A 22417-nucleotide genomic window follows, 5' to 3' on the forward strand; every position below is an offset into this window, starting at 1 on the left:
ATAAATGTAATACAGAATTGGAATCACAAACATAATTGAACATAATTGTGATTACTTTGGCTAAGTGGGGGGGTAGGGAGGAGGGAGGGAGGGAGGAGAAAGAGAGAAACATGGCTGTGGGAGTGACTAATTGACTGGCCACCTCCTACATGTGCCCTGGTGTGTGGGATCAAACCTGCAACTGAGATACTTGACCGGGAATCGAAGACACGACTCTTTCATTCATGGGCCGATGCTCTAACCACTGAGAAAACTGTCCAGGGATACTTTGGCTTCATTTTTGTTAGTATCCATATTTTTCAATATATTTTTATTGATTTCAGAGAGGAAGGGAGAGGAAGAGAGAGAAACATCAAAGATAAGAGAGAATCATTGATCAGCTGCCTCCTGCACGACCCCTATTGGGGATCGAGCCCACAACCTGGGCATGTGCCCTTGACCGGAATAGAACCTGGGACCCTTCAGTCCACAGGCTGATGCTCTATCCACTGAGCCAAACTGTCTAGGGCAACTATCCATATTTTTATACAGTGAGTGGCCAGATTATTATGATCTCTGAACGCATAATAATCTGGCCACTCAATGTATATCCTATATAATAAAAGGCTAATATGCAAATTGTCCCCTCGACCAGGAGTTTGACCAGCAGGCAGGCTGGCCAACGGCCCATGTCCCCTCCCCCTAGCCAGACTGGCTGGACCCCACCCATGTACAAATTCACACACACACACACACACACACACACACACACACACACACAGAGAGAGTGGCCAGATTATTATGCGTTCAGAGATCATAATAATCTGTCCACTCAGTGTATATCTATATACAGTGGCAAAATGCAGAAAATAAAAAGAAACATACATCATTGTGTCTCTGCTATTAGCCACTAGAGGCTTAGAGGTGGATATATAAGAAAAGAAAGACAAAACAAACAAGCACACAAAACAGAAAACCTGAGGAAAATAAGAGGAATGTGAGACTGGAAAGCCAAGGGGATGCTGAGGGAAGGAAATAAAAACAGCCATAGACAATGGTCCCGCCTTAAGCACCACTTTGCCCTTAACAATATCTCAAGGGCATTTCAGGTATCATCTGGGCCCCAGAACCTAAAAAAAACTCTCGATTTGCATCAGTTGCAAATTTCCAAACATGTTTGCAAAGTGAAAAAAACCTCTGGATGCTCATACTTTGATTTTTTCCAAAAGAACCAATGTCCTGGTTGTAACCAAACATGACCAAGAATTAAACTCTGTGAAGAATAGAGATCACACCAAAATGTACACATCATGTCATTTATCTGTTGTTGCGTAACAAACCACTCCGAAACCAAGTGGCCAGAAACAACAATTTCTTATTTCTCATGACTCTGTAGACAAGCTGGGCTCAGCTGAGTGGTTTTCATGCACGCTAGGTGATACTGGCTTAGGTCACTCATTCAACTAAGTTACTGGTTTAGCAGCTACAATCAGCTGCTGTTGGTCAGCTAGGTTTCTTAAGCCAGCAGTTGCCAACCTTTCGGACCTCACGGACCACCAGTGGTCCGCGGACCACCGGTTGGTGACCACTGGGCTAGAGTGCTATTGTTCTCCTCCACATAGCTTCACATTTGCTAGTAGATTAAATTGGCTTTTTTATAGCAGGGCAGCTGGCATCTAGGTTCCAAGAGTGAGAGACCCACTTTTGTACATGCAGGTATCAATTTTCTGCTTGCATCATGTTTGCTAACATCCTATTGGCCATGCAGGTCACAAGCCCAGTCTTCTCTGCGCCTGTGAAGGGACAGAAATCAGTTGTGACTAATAAGGGTGGTTGAGACTAGACCAGGTAGAGCAGTTACAAGGAGATGGGAATATGTGCAAGGTAATGAATGGGTTTTGTCTGCTTATCAAGGGAAATGTTACTGTTTTGTACTAAAGTATTCCTATGGGCAGCCTTTGACACAATGCATTTCAAAAATCAAGTTTATATTTTGAAATGGTTTTTACAGTTTCGACTTTGTAGGTACTGCTCTACTTGTTGACAGTTTTATGCCTTTATTTTGTATCCAGCAGCAAAGCGTACAATAAAACTTGAAAACAATAAAACATGTGTGTGGGTACAACACAAGGACATTATTACCAGAAGGCATAATTCATCAGGAGCCACCTATGTAACAGTCTATCACATTCATTCATTCATTCATTCATTCATTCAACATTACTTATAGAACACCCAGACCCTAGGGATATAATAATGATCAGGACAAAATCTTTGTCATCAAGGAATCTAGCTCTTTCATTTGAGGGGGTGGGGTAGGGAGAAGGTAGCAGGGATCTGTATCCTTAACAAATACCCTAGGTGATTCTGACATAGACTAATGTTTGAGAGCCTCTGCCTTAAGCCTTTCTCTATATTCTAAGTGGATTACTTGATTGTTAGCAGAGAATTAAGTTTTGTGAGAAAAGAGTACTAACACAAATCATAACACAGATTTCTCTTACCATGCAGTTTTGTCAACTCCTAAAAAATAGAGCCCTAGCTGGTTTGGCTCAGTGGATAGAGCATCAGCCTGTGGACTAAAGGGTCCCAGGTTCAATTCTAGCCAAGGGCATATGCCAGGGTTGCAGACTCGGTCCTCAGGAGGGGGCATGCAGGATGCAGCCAATCAATGATTTTCTCTCATCATTGATGTTTCCATCTCTCTCTCCCTCTCCCTTCCTCTCTGAAATCAATAACAAAATTTTTTTAAGAGTAGCACCCATGAAGCTTACACTGTTTTGTTTTTTAATAGAGATTCCAGCAAACCCATAGCTCAGTGGTTCTCAAAGTGCAGTCCCTGTACCAGCAGTATCAGCATCACTTGGGAACTTGTTAGAAATGAAAATTCTTAGATCTCAAATACTAAACCAAAAGTTCTGGTGTTGGGGCCCAGCAACCTGGGTTTTAACATGTCCTCTAGGTGGTTCTGATGTAGGTAAAGTTTGGGAATCATTGCTGTATTCTAACTCTATTACAAGTGCAACATTACATAAAGTGACACATAATTTTAGGTCGTTACACTAAGATTTTTAACATACATGTGAGTAGATTCTCCAGTTTGCATGTGGGGAGGGGAAAGCTAACAATTTGGCTATTTTTATCAAGTATATTTAAATTATGTCATCTTTCTTTAGCCCCCTCTGCTAACTTGGGCAAATCCCTTTTATCTGCCTAAATCATCCCAGTCCCATAAAATAAAGGAGTGCCTGTGCTAATTATTGCAATCCTTTCCAGCACTAACTTTCTGTTATGCTTTTCACATCCATATCAATCCATAGCTAAGTTGTCATTAGAATAGCAAGGAGAGATTAAGGAAAGGCTAACTTTCCAAATAGACTAGACTAGAAAGAATAAGACAGGCATATATAAGACCAAGAAGCATTAGTGGACACACACACAAAAAAATTCTCTAAAGATTCTCTAGGGAAATTTAGTCTTCTTGCTTATATAAATTCTGTGTACTAGTAAATTAACAAAGAACAGGAAAAGCCAGAGGATAAATAAATGAAGATTAACATTGATTTCTTGAGCTTCAGATGACTCAAACTACTTAAATCATTTGCATGAAAGACCTCGGGTTTTCACCACTGGGTTTCTTGGGTGAAAACAAACTTGCCAGTGAGACTGCATCTTGCCTTTCATGATTAACCATGCTGTTTGTAGAATGCTTTCACAGGCGTTACATCACTTGCCTCACATTAACCCATCCACATCAGTGACATTTTCCCTATTTTACAAAAGAGCAAAAGGAAGCTATGGGAGGAAATGAGTTACTTAAGGTCAGGAAGATCAAGTGTTGAATGACAGGGCCAAGATCAGATCAATGTCCTTAGCTTTCCAATCCAGTGCTTCTCCCACTGCTTTGCCTTCAGATCTTAGGTGGGTGGCGGGGGAGATGAAGGTGGACTAGCATCCTACTTTCTTCCTTTTTATTAATTTTCCTTCCTAATTCTCCTCAGCTTCCTTCCATTCCCTCAAGCTGCTGTAAAAGGGTGCTAGGCTTGATGTCAGGAGATTGAAATTCTAATCCCGGTTCTGCCACAGAAGGAAGGAATGAGAAAAAGCAGACAAATGAGAATACGGTAGTTCCAAAAGGAAAAGAGAAAAGAGGTCTATGAGAGTCAGAGTAAATATTTAGGGTGTGACATTGAAATAGGCTGAGTTAGACTCTTCTATTTAAGACTCTTCCCTTTGACCTTCCCTGAATTCTAAAAGAAAGCTGAGACTTGTGTGATTCCCGAAAGCTCAATATTTTGGCCTTTCAATTTTGGTTTGTTTTTGTGTGTGTGTGTGTGAAAGAAATGAAGATGTGGAATACAGACTATTGTGGGACCATCCGATCAATCTATTTGAGCATCTCTCATGTACATCTAGCCCTACTTTGAAATGTCTGAATTCTGATTCCACTCTACTGCCAAACAAATAATTTGCTCTCTTGTTAGAATCTGAGAGTCAAAAGTGAGTGAAAGTTCAAACATGGTCAGGAATTTTTTTAAATGAATCAATGTGGTAAAATTGGTGGCTTTCTTTTCACTGCCAGCTAAAGTCTCAGAAATCCTTATCTATCTATAGCATTCAATTAATGCCTTTCACGGTGTTTAGAGGCATGCTAGCCTAGTTCCTTTATATTTGCCTTATATATGCCTGTGTCTTTTCCTCTTCCAGGAAATTCAGAAAAAAAAGATTCATCTGCATTCTTGTCCTAACACAAGCCAGCTTATCCACAGTTATCAAGTTCAGCATTGATTTCTATACAGATTATAGGAAAAGTTATTTGCAGAGCAAATGTGGTAAAACTATAAACACAGAAATGGCCACGTGAGGTAGTGTAGAGTAAAGCTAGAAGGGAAAAAGACAGAACTGATATTTCAAAACACTGAAAGATTAAGGAAAGGGGTAAGAAAAAGTGAGAGAGTGGGAATAGTAGACTGCTTTAGAAATTCATAGAGAGCATGGTGGTTTACAAAATCAGTTCAGTGGTTTTCAACCAGCAGTTTAAAAAAATGCTATGCAATAAAAAAGGGGGAAATAATTTAAAAAACAAAGATGCTATGTGATAGAATAAAACAATGTGGAATGCATAGCATGGAAGGATAAATATTGTTTTGGAAACATTTTTCAATATATGTAAATGAAGGGGTTGAGAACAGTCTTCCTCAATTTATGCCATGTTGGCATGTACATGATTTTTAATTTTAATTTTATTTAAGCATAGTAGGTATACAATATTATATTAGTTTCAGGTGTAGAATATAGTGATTGGACAATATGATCACCACACCAAGTCTAGTAATCATCTATCACTGTGCAAATTTATCACAATATTATTGACTACATTTCTCTTCACCCTTTTCACCCATCCCTACACCCCACCATCACCCTTCCCTCTGGCAACCATCAACATGATCTCCATTTCTATGAATCCGTTTTTGCTTTGTTTATTCATTTGTTTTTTTGTGTGTGTTTTGTTTTTAGGTTCCACATATATAAGTGAAACCATATGGCATTTGTCTTTTTGTGACATGTGAATTATTTTTGGCTGAAGGCAATGGAGACCCTGCCAGTTCAGGAGAAACTTTTACCTCTCCCTTAAAGAATTCAAATTGGGGGTCTTGCCCATTATGAGTTATCAGAAATATAACCTCTGATCTATCTATAGGGCAGGGCAAACTTTGTCCTCCTTCTGAAGCCTCAAGCACCTCATCCTTTGCTCAAAATGCCATATATACCTCATTTTTCCTTTGTGTCTCTGAACCTCTCATGTATATATGTCTCTGACTCGCTCATGTGGGGTTCCTATTAATACGTATGTAATTAAATGTGGTTATTTTCTCTTGTTAATCTGTCTCATGTGGGTTTATTAGACTAGCTTAAAGAACCTAGAAGGGTAGATAAGTTTCTTTCTTGTCCACATAAAAATATATATAATGTATTTTTATACATGTAACTGCACTACACATTATCAACAAATGAATGTGGACACGCATGCCTGGGTCTGTTTTTGTAAACCATTTCCTGCAGTGGATCTTGGTCCAAAGTTTGAAAGCCCCCCTGAAACACAGGACCGGGAAGGATCCTGGCAAGGTAAATTCAAGGTCAAACGAGAAAGCCCCTTTACTCTCCATTGGCCGCCCAGAGAAGTAAAGGGAGGAAGAGGAAATGGTGTGTGAGGGAGGGGGCACCTGAGTGAGGTCAAGCGACAAGGAAGGGCGCATCAGGACAGGGAGGTGCTGTCTGCCTGGATAGTCAATTGAGGGAGGTTAATTTGGAGCGCTTCCTTTAAATGCTAAATCGAAAGGACTTCCGCGTTCCTTGACCCTGAAAAGCTTACAAGGTGAGGGATTCTCCTTGCTTCTGGAGGTGACACTGCTTGAGGGTCATTCCTGTAGATTATTATTATTTTCCAGGACGAGCAGCGGAGAGGGTGGGCGGGGCATGGGGAGCGCGGGAAGGCCGGGTCGGTCCAAAGAGCGATTTACCTCGTACTCTGCCCGGCCCTTCTGAGGAACAAGCAGTTCTGCACTTTGGGACCCATCCGCAGGCAGTAAACCCAGGGCGCCCAGGGCGCGGGTGGGGTTGTGCCCTTGCCTCGGGCCAGTGGCCCTCCCTGCCAATGGGCGGCACCGGCCTCCACCCCCAGCCCTGCTGCAGGTTGGCTCGGGCGCCGGGCGCCGGGCCCCACGTGACCTACCGCGCGGGCCACCGCCCCCGCCGTTCCCAGGCCCCGCCCCCTTGACGTCACAGACCCCTCTGTCCGGACGTTCCGCGTCTTCTGCGTTCGCCCATTGGCTGGCCCGGCAGACAGCGCCCCTCCCGCCACGCCCCCGGAGTCCTGGGGAACGCTGTTGGGGCGGGCGCGGGCCGGAGGGGCGGGGTGAGCAGGCTCCACGCGCGTAAAGGGGCTGCCTGGTGCCCGGTCTGATCGATTTGCGGTCACACGCCGCCTCGCCCTCCCGACTGGATTCGGCGCCTCCTCCGCTGGCCGCCGTCACCCGGGAAACCGGTCGCGATCTCCTGCCGACCCGAAGCTGGTTTCATGGCAGCCGCGAAGAAAGCAGTTTTGGGGCCGTTGGTTGGGGCAGTGGACCAGGGCACCAGCTCGACGCGCTTTTTGGTGAGCCCGGGGTGACATTTAAGGAGCTGAGCCGGTGCGGGAGCCCCGGGATGCCGGCATTGGTTGTAGCGTGCCCATCCCGCGTCTCCCCCGGCCCCGGGGCTCCCGGCCTCTTGGCAAGGGAAGGAGGCCAAGGCCCCCTAAGCAGGACCTGCCACGCTGTAGCTGTCCCACGCGGACTTGGGGGACCTCGGCCTCTCGAGACCCCGGTGGCCGATGTGAGCAGCCCCGGTCTCGGTGGTGGAGCCGGGTCACCTCCTAATGGGGGGAACTCTTCCAAAGGGATCTAGGAATCGCTGAGCATCCGTGCGGAGCTGCCCGCTTGCGGCCAGGGACAGGTGGTCACATGGACCGCTACTGCGGTCTTCCCCAGAGCATTTGGCCTGCGGGGCGCAGGACGTCCTTGGATGGGGGGAAAGCTGTGTCACGGCTGTGATAGCCTAACACAACGTCCTTTGGAGCAGTAGAATAAATATAGTATTAGCAATGATGCGTTGTCATCTTCTCCCACAGAAATTGTAGAAGGTACAATGCTACCGGGGTGGGGTGGGGGGCGCAGAACACCTTCGGAAAACTACAGTATTCTGTCTTTACCAATCGAAGACTTGCAAATTTCAGTTCTGATACTTTGCCTGTTACAAACACTTAATGCTTCACAGAGTAAAGTGACAAGGAAAATTCTGTTTCTCTTTTTATTTAAGTGCTATTTAAGTGACTATTCCGCTAGGAATCTTGCTCTTAAAGTGATCTAGTACTGAGTTCAGTAAGATAATTTTAAAATAATTTAAATAAATGGTTGTTGGTTAATGGACATTTGACTTCAATGGACAGTTGACTAACCTGGCAAGTTGATGTAAATATTTAGTAATTATTTAGCTCCATCTTCACTACTTTACTTCAAATCATTTTTTCATGCACCTTTTTAGTATACTATACGTTATACATACAGTGTATATGTTGTTCCAAACTTCTGTTTAGCTGACCACTGACTAAAACCTTCACATGTGCCTTCGTTTTGATACTCTTGTCTACACTGGAAAGCTTTCGGTGCAATTTTAGCTTGAATCTTATTTCATGACTTACCCTAGTTTGTGCTGCCAAGACATAGTTCTACAGTCTCTTACATTGTTTATCTTTTGATCACCCAGGGCAGGTTTCACTTTGTCTTATTTTCATAAATGTTTATGTGGTAACCCTGAATCATAAGTAAGAAAGTCTGCCTAACTGGACTTGATTAATATGTAAAATATACAATCATCAATTGTGTATTTAATCCTCACCTGAGGATATTTTTTCCATAGATTTCCACAGCCCCACCACCAGAGAGGGGGAAAAAAGGGAGAGGAGGGGGGAGTGTGTGTATGGGCGAGAGTGAGAGAGAGAAGGAGGGAGGGAGGAAGAGTGAGAGAAGGAGGGAGGGATGGAGGAAGAGAGAGAGAGAGAGAGAGAGAGAGAGAGAGAGAGAGAGAAAGAGAGAGAGAAACATCAATGTGAGAGAGACACATTCATTGGTTGCCTCCTGCATGTGCCCCTGGGGGACAAACCTGCAACCAAGGTAGTGCCCTTAGGCTGGAACCGAACCCTAACCTTTTGGTCTACTCGACAACGCTCTAACCTCTGAGCAAACTGGCCAGGGCCATCATTGTGTATTTAAAATGAAGAAAGATCATTAAGACACACATACTGAGTAATTTGTGGGTTGGGTTTTGCAGCCATACTCAAGGACTGCCCACACAAAATGCCTGCAGGGGCCAGGCAGGTAGAGGTTGGAGGGCAGACCCAGGCCAAGGGGATAGTCTATAGTTGCCAAACAGGAACCCAAGCCCAGTGTGGCCAGATCTTCACACTCTCTAAGAAAAGGTCATCATCTCGAGTTTTCAGTGTAATCTTCCTATAGAATGTTGGCAACTAGTCCATAAAGCACCGTGGGGGCTAAATAAACAATGGTGATTGTTTTCAAGTTTATACAGTCATTGCCTTCTATGAATGCTTTTTAGAAGCTTGCCTGACTGTGCTTATCTTCCTTTGGGCTCTTTGCTCTTGCTCTCCCTGTAGCCCAGCGATCTTTATCTACTGCAGTTTGTTCCTGGTCCCTCAGATTCTGTTGCCCAAGAGACATCTTTCTGTTCTGGTGGGGAAGGAATAAGTCAACTTCATATTCTCACAATCAGCTGTTCAGGATGTGACATGAACAACATGAGCCTTCAAAAGTCAGTTTCTGTTTATTGGGCTCTGTGTGGCATGATCTCAGTTAGTAAGCTAAGGTGCAAATTCAGGAGATACCCATCCTGCTTATAGGATGATGTGTAAAAGTGGATCAATAATGTTTTCTGATTCCTGAGAAACGACTAGGAAAGAATTCTTCAGAGGTAGATAAAGGTGCAAAGTCAAGAAAGACAGGGATGGTTATAAGGAAAGTGCTTGTTAAACCACTCCCTGCAAAATGCAGATAATAGATTTGCTGAATAAGTGCTTCAATCACAAGGTGATTCCCAGGAGTTCTAGTCATGCTGTTCCATGTAATTATGACTCAAAAATAATTGCTTAGTTTCTCACAAAGATTGCAGTGGATAAGAACTGTCATACGGAAGCTTATAAAGTTAAAGGTATTTAAATAATTTCCTGGACATTTTTCATTCAATTTGCATATCCAGTTCAACTTTCACAAAACGGATAACCTCCCCAAGCTTTCTTCTCCTCTTTTCCCTGCTAGTGATGTTAACTCATGGTCTTTCATGCAATGGAAATGTCTCCTCCCGCAAAGGTCTCCTCCCCTATTCCCTATACCTTCTTAAAATTCTATTCTGCCTCCAAATTGTGGCTCAACTGCCTGCCACCCCTTAGTAGAAGTCTTCCTTAACCCCTTAGTTAGAATTTCTCTCACTTCCTACAGCACTTTTCCTATCGCCTACTTTGTATTATAATTCTATACCTGCTGTATTTGAGGGCAGGGACCTCCTTTTGAGTCTAGTTCCTCTTTGAATTCTTTAAAACATCTTGCTCAACACAATAAATGAACACCTGTTTTGTCTAGAGGGAACACTGTATACAGATTAACCTTTAACAGGTCAGCTGAATTTTAATTCTGGTTGTCTTTTTTACCTAGTCAAAAAAAAAAATCTTAAAACTTCCTCACTTCATTTCTTCTATTTTAGTAGATCTGCAATTTTAAAATATATTCATTTCTTCCTCCAGTTAGCAAAAGAATTACTCTTGGCAACCTATAAATGAATATGCTTTGTACTAAAGGAAAATTTCCATCTTGTCCCATAGGAAAGCGAACTGCATTGGCACATGGTTACTCAGATTGCAGAGTAACAACTTCTTGGAAAGATAATTACTGTAACAGGTTTTAAGGATGGGCCATTTCTTTATAAGACAAAAGTTGCAGCTTAAACAGTCAACTTCCTTCTCTCATTTGGTAACTTTGTTTTCCCCTCATTAAGTTGAATGTTAAAGAAAAAACAAAGGCTTAGAATGTGTTGTGATTTGAAATGTGTCAGGTACTTTATAGAGGACTTGTCCAGCATTATCTCATTTAATCTTTATAACAACTGTGATGCTGGTAGTATTATTAAGCTCCTTCACACAGGTAATTAGACTGAGCTGGGGATGGTGCCCAAGGTTGCAGAGTAACTGGTGGAACTAGGATTCAAGTCCAGGTCTGTAATACTCAGAAGCCTGTCCTCCTAACTCCTGCCTTGGCTCCCTCGCTGCCTGGAGTATGTTGAAGGGAAGATGGGGGGCTGGAAAAGGCCACATTCCCACTTATCACTCAAGTGTCAGTTCTGATTATGATCATAAATGAATCTTCACCAACAAAAATATACTTCCAGCTTAGTTTTGCAATATGTCAAAAAATTTTGCCTTTGAGTAAGTACTCCTGATTTGACCATCTTGTGACTCCGTGGGTCCTGGGTTGGGCTCGGGTGTAGTCACTGTGGATAATGGTTGCGTAACCATTTCGTTCCAATAGCCAGCATCTGTGAAGAATGACTAGAATTGTAGTTCCATGCTTGTTTTGGCAGGAAACACTGCCCTGGCCCCAGTTGTCTCATTATACTCAGAGACCTCATAAGGCTCAAGGATGTATTTCCGCCTTCTTTCTTTCATTTATTTATTCAATACATATTTATTAAGCACCCGTTAGGGGCCAGAGACTAATGAACAGTGAATTTGGTAAAAACTAATTTGATTCACAGCGGGAATGAGGCCACTCTTGTGATAACTAGAGCAGTGATTCTTTTGTGGGACTCCCCCCCGCCCCCCCCCCCCCCCCCGCTAAGTTGGTTTGCTTTCTCGCCCATCACATTATACAAATGGCAAAAACATGTTCTCACCAGAGAGCTGCCACCCTCTTTTGTCCTCTTGTCTCTCACAAGCAGAAGTGTCAGGAGCTTTCAATTTTGAGCTCCTTAAGGAACAGAATGGTGTCTTTTATTCCTCCCTAAAGCCTAATACAGCATCTGGCATGTGGTCGGTGCTCATCACGTGAATAGACCTCAGCAGAGGGTCCTACAGGGCTCCATGGTGTTGACTAGAACTGGTTTGGAAGACAGGAAGGTAAACCTTGTGGGGTCTTGGAAAGAGGGAAATTTGGCAACTATAGATGTATTAGATGTCTGTATAAGCTATTTGATACAATTTCATTTTGAAGAAAAATACAGTGCTGTTTGCTATGTTCTGTGGGCTTGCTGGAATATGCCATTATGCCTTTTGTGAAATTTGCAATGTAACATATTTTTATCTTCAGTCATTTACATTTATGTAGTAGAGTGTCCTAGAGAGGAAATTGACATTCCTGAGAATTGTCTTATCACATAGTAGAGTTGAGTGTGGCATAAAAGAGTAGGCTGATGGGGAAATCACGTGCAGAGGGAAATGAATGTGCATGTTTATGATGGGAATGGCTGACATTTTACAATGAGCGAGGCGGGCCTAAAGGACAGTTACTGGGTAAGGACAGCATTTTGTGTCTCCACTACTCTTCTAAGACAGAGAAGACATGTGTTGTTTCAGAAAGTTCTTTTTAAACAACTTTTTAGTAAAAATAACTTTCCTTCTTTCTTTAACAATGTCTCAGTATTTGATCATATTTGGAAATGATCTGCATATTCAGTGAATTTAACTTGACTTATCATTAAACTTGGCAAAACTCTAAGGTTTCAAGTTACCAAAAGATTTTGGGAAACTATTTAAGTAGGCTTACCATAAAACATAAATATTGCTGAGTTTACTAAAAAACTTTGTAGCCCATCTACATCTATTTGTTTGAGTTGTTCTCAAAAATTTTCTTTAGTCACTTATGAAATTTCATCACACTGAGTTATTTTCCTTGGTGACAAATTTTGTAACAGAACAACACATGGACTTATTTGACCAATAAGCCCGGGTAGAATAAAAGTATTATACTTCAAGATGATATTCTAGGGACATGGCTATTCAACCAAACCAAACTCAAACCAGCTTTAATATAAAATATTTTCTCACCCTAGCTGGTGTGGCTCAGTTGGTTGGAGCATTGTCCCATAAACTGACTCGAAGGCTATGGGTTCGATTGCCAGCCAGGGCACATGCCTACGTTCGGGTTTGATCCCTGGTTGGGGCTGTACTGGAAGCAACCAATTGATGTTTCTCTTTCATAAATGTTTATCTCCCTCCCCTCTCTAAAATCAATAAGCCTATCCTTGGGTGAGTATTAAAAAATACATATGTATATTTTTTTCTCATAGCACATGATTCTGAAATAGCATTTGGATTAGTTTTCTATTTTTGAGAATTTTTATATAAGCATTTAATTCCTTTAAGCCAATTAAACAACTCTTTATAAACCAATTCTAGTAATATTTCCTATGAGGTAGGCATACATAAACTAATACTAGATGTTACCAGAGACATGATAGTTTTTTTTTAATTTTAGTAATAAATAAAAGTTTAGCCATGTGACAGGTAAAATAAGGCAAAAACCCCACTTTACAGCAGTTGTGAGAATAGACAAGCAACGAGTGCGGGCTGCCAGTCACTACTTGAGCCAATTAAGCAGAGACAGGGTTGAATCATATATGAGCATTTATTCCAATAATTGCAGCAGTGTGGGAGAGCAGCAGGTCATCCACAAAAATCTACTCTGCCCCCCACCATAAGCCAGCTGCTTATGTGGGGTAGAAGGACAAAGGTTACTTGGGGAAGTAGGCAGAAGGAATAAGAATGGGTGTAATGGTTACAGGTTGAAGGCGATGTGGGCTGGGGGGTTGCAAAGGGCAATGACAAGGTTGTTAATCTTTTCATGATAATAGGCAGTTCTAAGATGTGAATGGACTTCATTCCAAGGTTAACTTCCTTGTCCCGGGGCGTACTACTCTGTTAGGTTAGAATGTGCTTTCTCTAATCAGAACAGAACAATCCCGGTTAACAGAGCATGATTAATATTTCTTATAACTACAGCCAACAATCATGGTTAACAGATCGTGATTCATATTTCTGCCCCAACAGTTGGAATAAGTTTATTTGTTCAGATTTTTTTCTTATTAATATTTGTGGAGAAGACGATTAAGATTTGTATTTGTTCTTGGCAAGGAGCATTGGAGCCAGCATAGCAGTTTGGGCTTTAAAAAACAAACTCATAAATAACCGTCATTTGCTTTTCTCTTTTCAGTCTTAGGACTTGCGGATGGTAAAAATAGGTGGGCTCTGAACTACTTCTTGAGTTGCATTTCTGGTTTCACAAAGATTTGTAAGATATGGACAACTGTTCTCTATTCCCCCAAGAATTTGTTTGTAAGTCATGTGACATCATAGGTTGACCTACTGGCCCAAGTACGTCATTCCACATTTGCTTCTTTCCCTCTGGATGCATAATTTATTTTACCTTGGCGGAGGAGGCTTTCTAAAAATTTTATTAGGCTCTGAATCTTTAGCTCCTAATTTTGCCAAGTTTCTGATTCAAAGTTATTAAGTCCTCTCAAATATGTTGTCAGGTTTCCGGTAGGAGAAACAGGGAGAAATTTTAAAGTGCCAGTTCAGATGCTAAAAGTTTCCTTTAGGATCCTTAGAGCTGTTTTGTTTTTTAAAGTCATTTGTCTTTTAGAAACTTCTGCATATCAATCAAAGGTCCGTTGTCCCTGGGAAGTTTGGAATCCTCCTCTTTAAGGGGGGTGGGAGGTGCCTTGAGATCAACTTAAAGGTTTCCCTTTAAGTTTTAAATTATTTTGGCTAAGTTGGTCCATTTTATTTGAAAAGGCAAAAGAGGAAGGACCAAAAATGTTTGTACATATAATGAGCTAGAATTCCCAAGGAAGGAACTTTTGGGGATCTTTTAGAGGGTGAAGAGCCCATGTTCAAGATAAATTCCCCTAAAAGCTGTCTGAGGACCCCAAAAAGACAAAAGAAATGATAATAAGAGCCCCAGGTAGTTTGACTGCAGGGATCAAAAAGCCTACTCTTAGATGAGAGGAAAACTCTTGTTTTTGTGTTTTACATGGACATGAACAGCTTTAGCTAAGCCTTGGGTCTGTTGGAGCCAGACCTAAGGGGGATGTGCCTCTGGGGTGGGGATTGTGTGCCATTGTACAGCATTCCTGGATGCAGGGAAATTTTTTCTGATGTTGGTGGGTGACCCTAAGTCAACCTAACCAGTTCTGTGGCCAGACTTAAAAGACAAGGTACTAAAAAAATGTAAAAGCTCCCATTAATAATTTTTATATTGATTACATGTTGAAATGATAATGTTATATTGGCTTAAAATGTTATTAAAATTAATTTCACCTGTTTCTTTTTACTGTTCTTTTAAAAAATGTTTTTAATTGGTTTTAGAGAGGAAGGTAAAGGGAGAGAAACATCGATGTGAGGGAAAACATTGATCGGGTACCTCCCACACGCACCCCTACTGGGGATAGAACTCACAACCTGGGTTTGTGCCCTGACCGGAAATCGAACCAGGGACACCTGAGCCATACCAGCTAGGGCTCATTTTACTGTTATTTATTTATTTTTTAAAATGAGAACATTTACAATTACATATGTGGCTTGCATTGTATTGCTATTGGATGGTGTTGCACTAAGAAAGTCACAGAGTCTAAAAACATTAAATCTCAAAAGTGTTGACAAGTTTGGGAGTGCAACATAAGGGGTCAAGTCCTAAACAGCTAAAGGTGGCATCTGTTAGGTCGGCAAAGGGAGAATGCACGGGGCTAGAATGGTGAGGGATTGCGAATTTATTCTATCATCCGCACACCAGCCCCCAGTTACGGGAGCCAGCGGCTTTTAAAGGAATTTTGGCAGGTTTTTTCTGGGCAGAGACTTCTTTATGCATACCCGGAGGGGAGATAATGGAATGTAGTCGCAGCAAATGAAATGTGGTCTCAGCAAAGGGAAGAGAATGTCCATAGTGAAGTGATCTGAAAAGCCAGTTCCCGTGGGAGGGGTCTCAATTCAATTATTTGATTAGACCTAACAGTGTCCACTTTGTGTTCAGATTCAGTGTTCTAAAGAAGTAGGAAGGTCCAGGCGCTTTCCTGTTATATCCAAATGCTGTGTGATCAGATGGCGTCATGCTCCATGTAGCAAATAGAATTTACCCAAATCTCTACCTATTTCAAAGGCCTATCAATCTATTTTTAGTGTGAGGGTCCTGAAGCCAGCCTAGTTAAAACTAGGTAATGGAAGAAGGGTCGCACTCCATTCATAGCTCTATAGGTCTGCTATTGAGGTTTTTATAAATCCAGCCCACAAACTGTTGGACATTGAAACGGGGACTCAGAACTGTTGGACAATGAAATTGGGACTCAAACATTTTTTGTTATTATATGTTTACTTCTAGTCTGCAGAGGCAAGATTTTTTAAAGGAAAGAAATAGGGGGAAAAATAGATACAGAGGCAAAGAAGCATTGAACAGACTGCCAAACTACAGCGGGAAGGCAGGGGAGGTTGGGAGGGGGGGGGCTGTAAGAGATCAACCAAAGGACTTGTACACATGCATATAAGCATAACCAATGGATACAAGACACTGGGGGGGGGCAGGTGAGGGCATGTACTGGGGGGCAGGGGAGGCCGGGGAGAGGTCAAGAGAGGGAAAAAAGGAGACATATGTACCACTATTTGTAATACTTCAAACAATAAAATAAATAAATAAATAAATAAAAAATAAAAAAATAAATCCAGCCCACAAAAAGGGACACCTTGTTATGACACCAGTGTCCCTTGGGGATTTGAGAGTAGACCCTGGGAGCAGCAGTGATATGAATGAAGAGAACATATGTGGTTTCCTATTAGAGTTTAGGCCACATAACCATTTCTCATTTGATAATTTTCCCCCTAATAAGTACCTTATAGACTATATTTTTTTCAGACATGCAACACATTTATTGAGCATTAAAACTGTCAGAAAAGCCCTTGCTGGTTTGGCTCAGTGGATAGAGCATCGTCCTATGGACTGAAGGGTCCCAGGTTTGATTCCGGTCAAGGGCACATGTCTGGGTTGCGGGTTCGGTCACCAGTGGGGGCCGGCAGGAGGCAGCCTATGGATGATTCTCTCTCATTGATGTTTCTATCTCTCTCCCTCTCCCGACCTCTCTGAAATAATAAAAATATATATTTAAAAAAAACTTTCAGAAAAAATTAAAAAATAATGCTCTGTCAGGCACTATTCTAGGCCCTAGAGATGCAAATAAAATAGGACAAAAGGAGCAGGTATCCTAAATATACTCTAATGCTAGGTTGTGAATTACACCGGCTTCTGCCAAGTGCCCTTTACTTATGATGTGTTAAGTTAACCTTTGACTTGTAAGATATTTTATCTCCTCAAAGGGCTTGAGAATTTGCCTTCTTGCTTTCATTATTTCCTCCCAAAAAGGAGGTGTATGTGTGGTGGGAAGGGAGTGGAGCAGCAATTCGCCGTGTATTTTCTCTTATTTCTTTCTGTTTCTTAGTTTTCATTGAGCAGGTAATTTTCTCCCATAGGAAACCTAGGCATGGAAACACATTCTTCCCTAATTGGATATGACCCCACTGCTGCAAGTACAGTGATTTGGGAAGTTAACTTTAATGAAACTATGAATCCTTACTCTGAAAGACTAAGTACTTTTTGGTACTCGAGTATAGGTACTCCCAGGTGAAAACAATATACAGTTGACTCCTGAACAACACGGATTTATTTTTTAAAGTGGCAGAAGTTCAATTAACCCGCGCTGTTCAAACCTGCGTTGTTCAATGGTCAACTCTGTGGTTGGGAATCCAATTATGTGGGTGTACTTATACATGGATTTCCCACTGCACGAAGAGGAGGGGCATTATTCATGGGTCAACAGTAGATGAAAAAAGTTTGCTAAGTTTTTTTAAGTGTTTCGGTAGTATTAAATTTGTGGGAGACTGTAAAGCCCTTCTTTGTCAGCTTTCATCCCTTGGGTTTTGCTGTTTTATATCAAGGGTCAGCAATTCGTGACAAGTATGTCACAGAGAGCCCTCAGCTGGTTGCCAGGATACACTTCTCCTATTTGTCTATTATAAGAGCTAGATGCATTTGCTGCACTTCCCTTCAAAGGAATTCCCACAGTATGCTTCCCTGCTTAGGCATCTGTGACTCTTTCTGTCTCCACATCCAAGATGGATGCTAAATGGACCATTCACACCATCACTATCAGCGTTTTGCCAGCTCTTTTATTCTTGGTTTTATTATTCTCAAAAAAAAAACCCCAAAAAACACTTGACCATTAATTGGTCGGCTCCTACATCTGGAGCCATTTTTGTTTTTTTAAAAATAAGTAATTGCCTCTTTAGCTTTATCTTCAATAGGTTTTTATTTATATAAAGGGAAGTTATTTCTGAAGCTACCTTATAACTTTTATGTTTCTATCTGAAGAGAAAGTAGGACATCTTTTGTATGGCATTTCATCTGATTGGGCTTTTTCTATCAGTAAATAAGAACTTCAGTTGCTGAATAACTTTAAACACCTTTGCTCTTTGCCTGCATTTTGAACACAATATTGCAATATATTTTTCAGGTTTTCAATTCAAAAACAGCCGAACTACTTAGTCATCATCAAGTGGAAATAAAACAAGAGTTTCCAAGAGAAGGGTATGTTTCCTAATTTAATATGTAAACATATATCGCATTTCTTAGGCCATCTCACCCCACCTGCCCAGGGGCTTTTAAAAGTAAACTTGACCAAACACCTTCGTAAGAAGACTTGAGAGATGGGATAGGTATTAGTCAGGAAAATGAACAAAAATGTGATAGCTCAGCAAAATATCTGGGTATTTGATGGCTTAGGAATTAAGTGACAGAAAAGAAGTGGATGATAAATAAAGCAACGATGTATTAAATATCGGAAATCCTACATTAACTTTGAAGTCATTTAATTCTGGGTCTGCATCATTGCCCAACCGCTGTTTGCTCATTAGGGTGTGTGTTTTTCTTAAATAAAAATATGTTTTTCTAAAAAGCACTCACATATCTAATACTAAAATTGTCCTTTTTTATAGTGATGTTCATATGTAGTAATTGTGATTAAATAGAATGTTGAGTATATTATTTTAAACAGCCATTTTCAACCGGTGTGCTGCAAGAATTTTTAAAACATGAAATACCTGACTATTTAGTTAATGGCACTGACCTCTTTTCCCTTAGATTGTCAAATTAAAAAATGACAACAGCCAACACAATAATAGCTGTCCTGTGTAAATGAATCAAAATCATACCTAATTTTTTTTTGTCAGATTGGCAAAAATATTTTTTGGCCTGCTGTGGAATTGTAGTTATTAGTTTATGTGTGCCATGAGATGAAAAAGGTTGAAAATTGCTAGTTTAAAATGTTATGATATGTATGATACAGCCACTTTGAAAAACTGTGTGGCAGTTTCTTATAAAATTAACCATACTTCTGTAGCATTGCAACCTTAGGAGGATTTAATCCAAGAGCAATGAAAGCATATGTCTAAAGAAAGACTTATAGATGAATGCTTATAGCAGCTTTATTCATAATAACCCAAACTGGAAGCAACCCAAATGTCTGTCATCAGTAGAATGGGTAACAATGAAATACTGTTCAGCACTTTTTAAGCAGTGAACTGATACATGCTACAGCATAGATAAATCTTGTTGATATCACGGAAAGTGGAAAAGGCTGTACATGAAAGAATGCATGCAGCATGGCTATATCTAAAAGTCAAGAGGCTAAACTAATTTAGAATGACAAATCTAAAAATTTGTTGCCCATGGAGTACGTGATTGACATAAGAGAGCCATGAAAGAATTTCTAGAATGATGGAAACATTCCATATTTTGACTGGGGTGTTGGTTAGATGAGTTATATACATTTGTTAAAACTCAACAAATTGTGCACTTTAGATCTGTTCATTTCACTATAAAGTTTCCTTCAATTTAAGAAAGAAAAGACTGGTGTCCTACCAAATTTTATAATTTCTTTCTATGACTTCTTTCTGTTTTAAAGAATTCCTTTGTTTAGTAATAAAAGCTGTTGATATGTTAGCTGCATTAGAGTGACTCTCCTCAGGCCTGATCCCAGTACAATTTGGAGAGAGGATACATGTGTCTTGGAGGGATGAAAATTAGAAATATGTTGAGAGATTGGGTTTCTGGAAAAAGAGTTTAGAGACAAGAACTCAAAGCTCAGGAAAGCTAGGCCAGCCTGAGGAAGGCAGAGAAGAAAGGCATTGGAACTCTATTGCTACTTGCAGATCCTAGGGTAGGATTCTTGTAGCTTGTGTCATTTCTGCTTTTGGGGTTTCCTCAGTCGCCATTTTTTTCTCCCAGGTTTCTCTGCCTCATCATTTATTTTTATTTTTAAAAATACATTTTTATTGATTTCAGAGAGGGAGAGGGAGAGAGAGATAGAAAAAACATCAATGATGAGAGAGAATCATTGATTGGCTGCCTTCTGCACGCCCCCTACTGGGTATTGAACCTGCAACCCGGACACATGCCCCTGAAGGGAATCGAACCTGGGACCCTTCAGTCCACAGGCCAATGCTCTATCCACTGAGCCAAACCAGCTAGGGCATGCCCCATCATTTATTATGAGCCTTTCAGCCTTCTGAGACCCTGGTTCCTTACCAAAATTGCACTGGGATCGGGTCTGAAAACTTGGAACAATTGCTTGTCTACTTGAAATAGTTATTAGAACACATTTACAATTTTCCCTAAATACTAACAAAACATTTCGAGAAAAAAATGGCAAAATAGATTAGTATACTTATTTGACTTTTCAGAATTTCTTTTGATAGGTAGATATCAGTCTACTTAGAAATAACTAAAAAAAAGAAAGGAATAGTGACTAGTGAAACATGCAGATAGTTGTTTTATCAATTTATTAAACCCACGGGATATAAAAAATTGGAGAACTAATTTCTTATTGGATTTGAAAAAATAATTTTAAAATAGGTAGAATATTTTGTGACCTGTTATTACTTGCTTCCTTTCAAATGATTGATTACTATATGAAGAATAATAAAAACGTAAGGGACGTAAAATAGGCTTTTCTTTAAATCGTTTCTTTAGATTATTGAATATGCTTTGCTTTGCTCATCTGATTTTAATTTATACAACAGCCACACTCTCTTAAGTGAACATTTCTAGAGATATAAGTGTATTGCTTTCTTGTGGACTAACCAAATGCATTCTTTTGTTTAAAGATGGGTGGAACAAGACCCTAAGGAAATTCTGATGTCTGTCTATGAGTGTATAGAGAAAACATGTGAGAAACTTGAACAACTCAATATCGACATTTCCAACATAAAAGGTATTTTTAATAGAATATTTCTCTCCGTGGTATGATTATCTCAATAAAATCTATTCAATTCACTCATTCATTCATTCATTTATTCGGCGCATAATTGAGTATCTATCCAGCGCCAAGCAGGTCCCTGTTCTCATGAAGCTTTTATTTGAGGGGAGGGCGGGGCAGGTTTTGACATCAACAATAAGAGCAGATAAATACAAGCTAATTTCAATATTGGTAAGTTCCATGCAGAAAATGAAACTGAGTTCTATGGTAGGGTGTGCCTAGAGAGGCTTACTTTAGATTGGATGGCCGGAGAATGCCTCTTTGAGGAGATGACACTGTTACTGAGATCTCAAAGGCCAAAAGGGGCCAGCCATACCAATATTTGGGGAAAGAGTAGTCGGGGAAAAGGAAGCAGCACATGTAAAGGTCCTGAGGTAGGAATAAGCTTGAGACAAGTTCCTGGATCAAAAAGAAAGCCAGCATGTCAAAAGTAGAGTAAAAAAGGGGTGAGGGGTGAGGGTGGGTACATAGGTAAGAGGTTTCAATAGCAGTTGAAACCGGGGAAGTATCTAGGGCTTTGTAGTACCACTTAGCAGTTTGGATGTTATTCTTTTCTCATCAGAGGCTATTTTTCCATTGATTTTTAGAGAAAGTGGAAGGGAGGGCAAGAGACAGAAAGAGTAAAACATTGATGTGAGAGAGACACATCAATTGGTTGCCTCTCGTATGTGCCCTGATGGAGAGGCCAAGATCTAGCCTGCAACCAAGGAAGATGCCCTTGACTTGAATCAAACCCATGACCCTTCAGTCCGTAGGCCGACACTCTTTCCACTGAACCAAACCAGCTAGGGCTTGGATGTTATTCTTAGTATCACAGAGAGCTATGAAAAGGTTTCAAGGGATGACAGGGTCTGACTTGTGGTTTAAAGACAACTTCCTGACTGCTGTGTGAAGCCATGTGGAGAGTGGATGGTAAAGGCCTAGGTTGGATACAGGGAGACCACAGTAGATGTTGCTGTGGAAGTTTTGAGAGAAAGGATGATGGCAGTGAGGGTGGGGAGAAAGGGCCAGAACTTCTTGATGGATTGGCTGTCAGAGTAGTAAAGAGAGGATGGGGGAAGATGGGTCAAAGATGATGCTTGGGTTTTTGCTAGAGCTCCTAGTAGATAGGGATGCCTTTTCCTGAGGAGAAAGACTAGAATGAGGAGCAATGGATGGGGAGGTTATTTGAAATAAAAACACTTTGCTTGTAAAATCTCCCTAAAAATAATGGTTTGAGAGTGTTAGACTATTACAGATATCTTAATTCCTAGTAGTTTCAATATAAAAACTACCTAAGTTTGGCTTTGCATCATTTATACAGTATGAACAAAAATAGCCCAGTCATCCAAAATGGATAAAGTAGTGTAAAGGGCAGAGCATAATGTGGTAATCACCATATCTTTGTAATTTAAACTTTGCAAGTTCATTCAAGGGCTGTTTTTTTCTTCATCAACTCAAGGTGGGTGAAATCATCAATTGGTGATGGCAGTGTCTTGAGATT

At 40.8% G+C, this 22417-nt stretch overlaps 1 protein-coding gene across 6 annotated transcripts in view; it reads left to right on the forward strand.

Annotated features, from left to right (window-relative positions):
• Window positions 1-6874: 6874 nt before the first annotated feature.
• The window catches only part of GK (glycerol kinase), a 70464-nt gene continuing 54921 nt past the window's right edge, over window positions 6875-22417 (forward strand). For all 6 annotated transcript variants that reach the window (XM_079765144.1, XM_079765147.1, XM_079765145.1 and 3 more), the window contains exons 1-3: window positions 6875-7135; window positions 18133-18206; window positions 20783-20889. In XM_079765144.1, coding sequence (XP_079621270.1) covers window positions 7058-7135; window positions 18133-18206; window positions 20783-20889 — 259 coding nt within the window. In that variant the 5' untranslated portion in view covers window positions 6875-7057. The remainder of the gene's footprint in view (window positions 7136-18132; window positions 18207-20782; window positions 20890-22417) is intronic.

Source organism: Cnephaeus nilssonii (genome assembly GCF_951640355.1).
Source record: "Cnephaeus nilssonii genome assembly, chromosome: X".
NCBI classification, from domain to species: Eukaryota; Metazoa; Chordata; class Mammalia; order Chiroptera; family Vespertilionidae; genus Cnephaeus; species Cnephaeus nilssonii.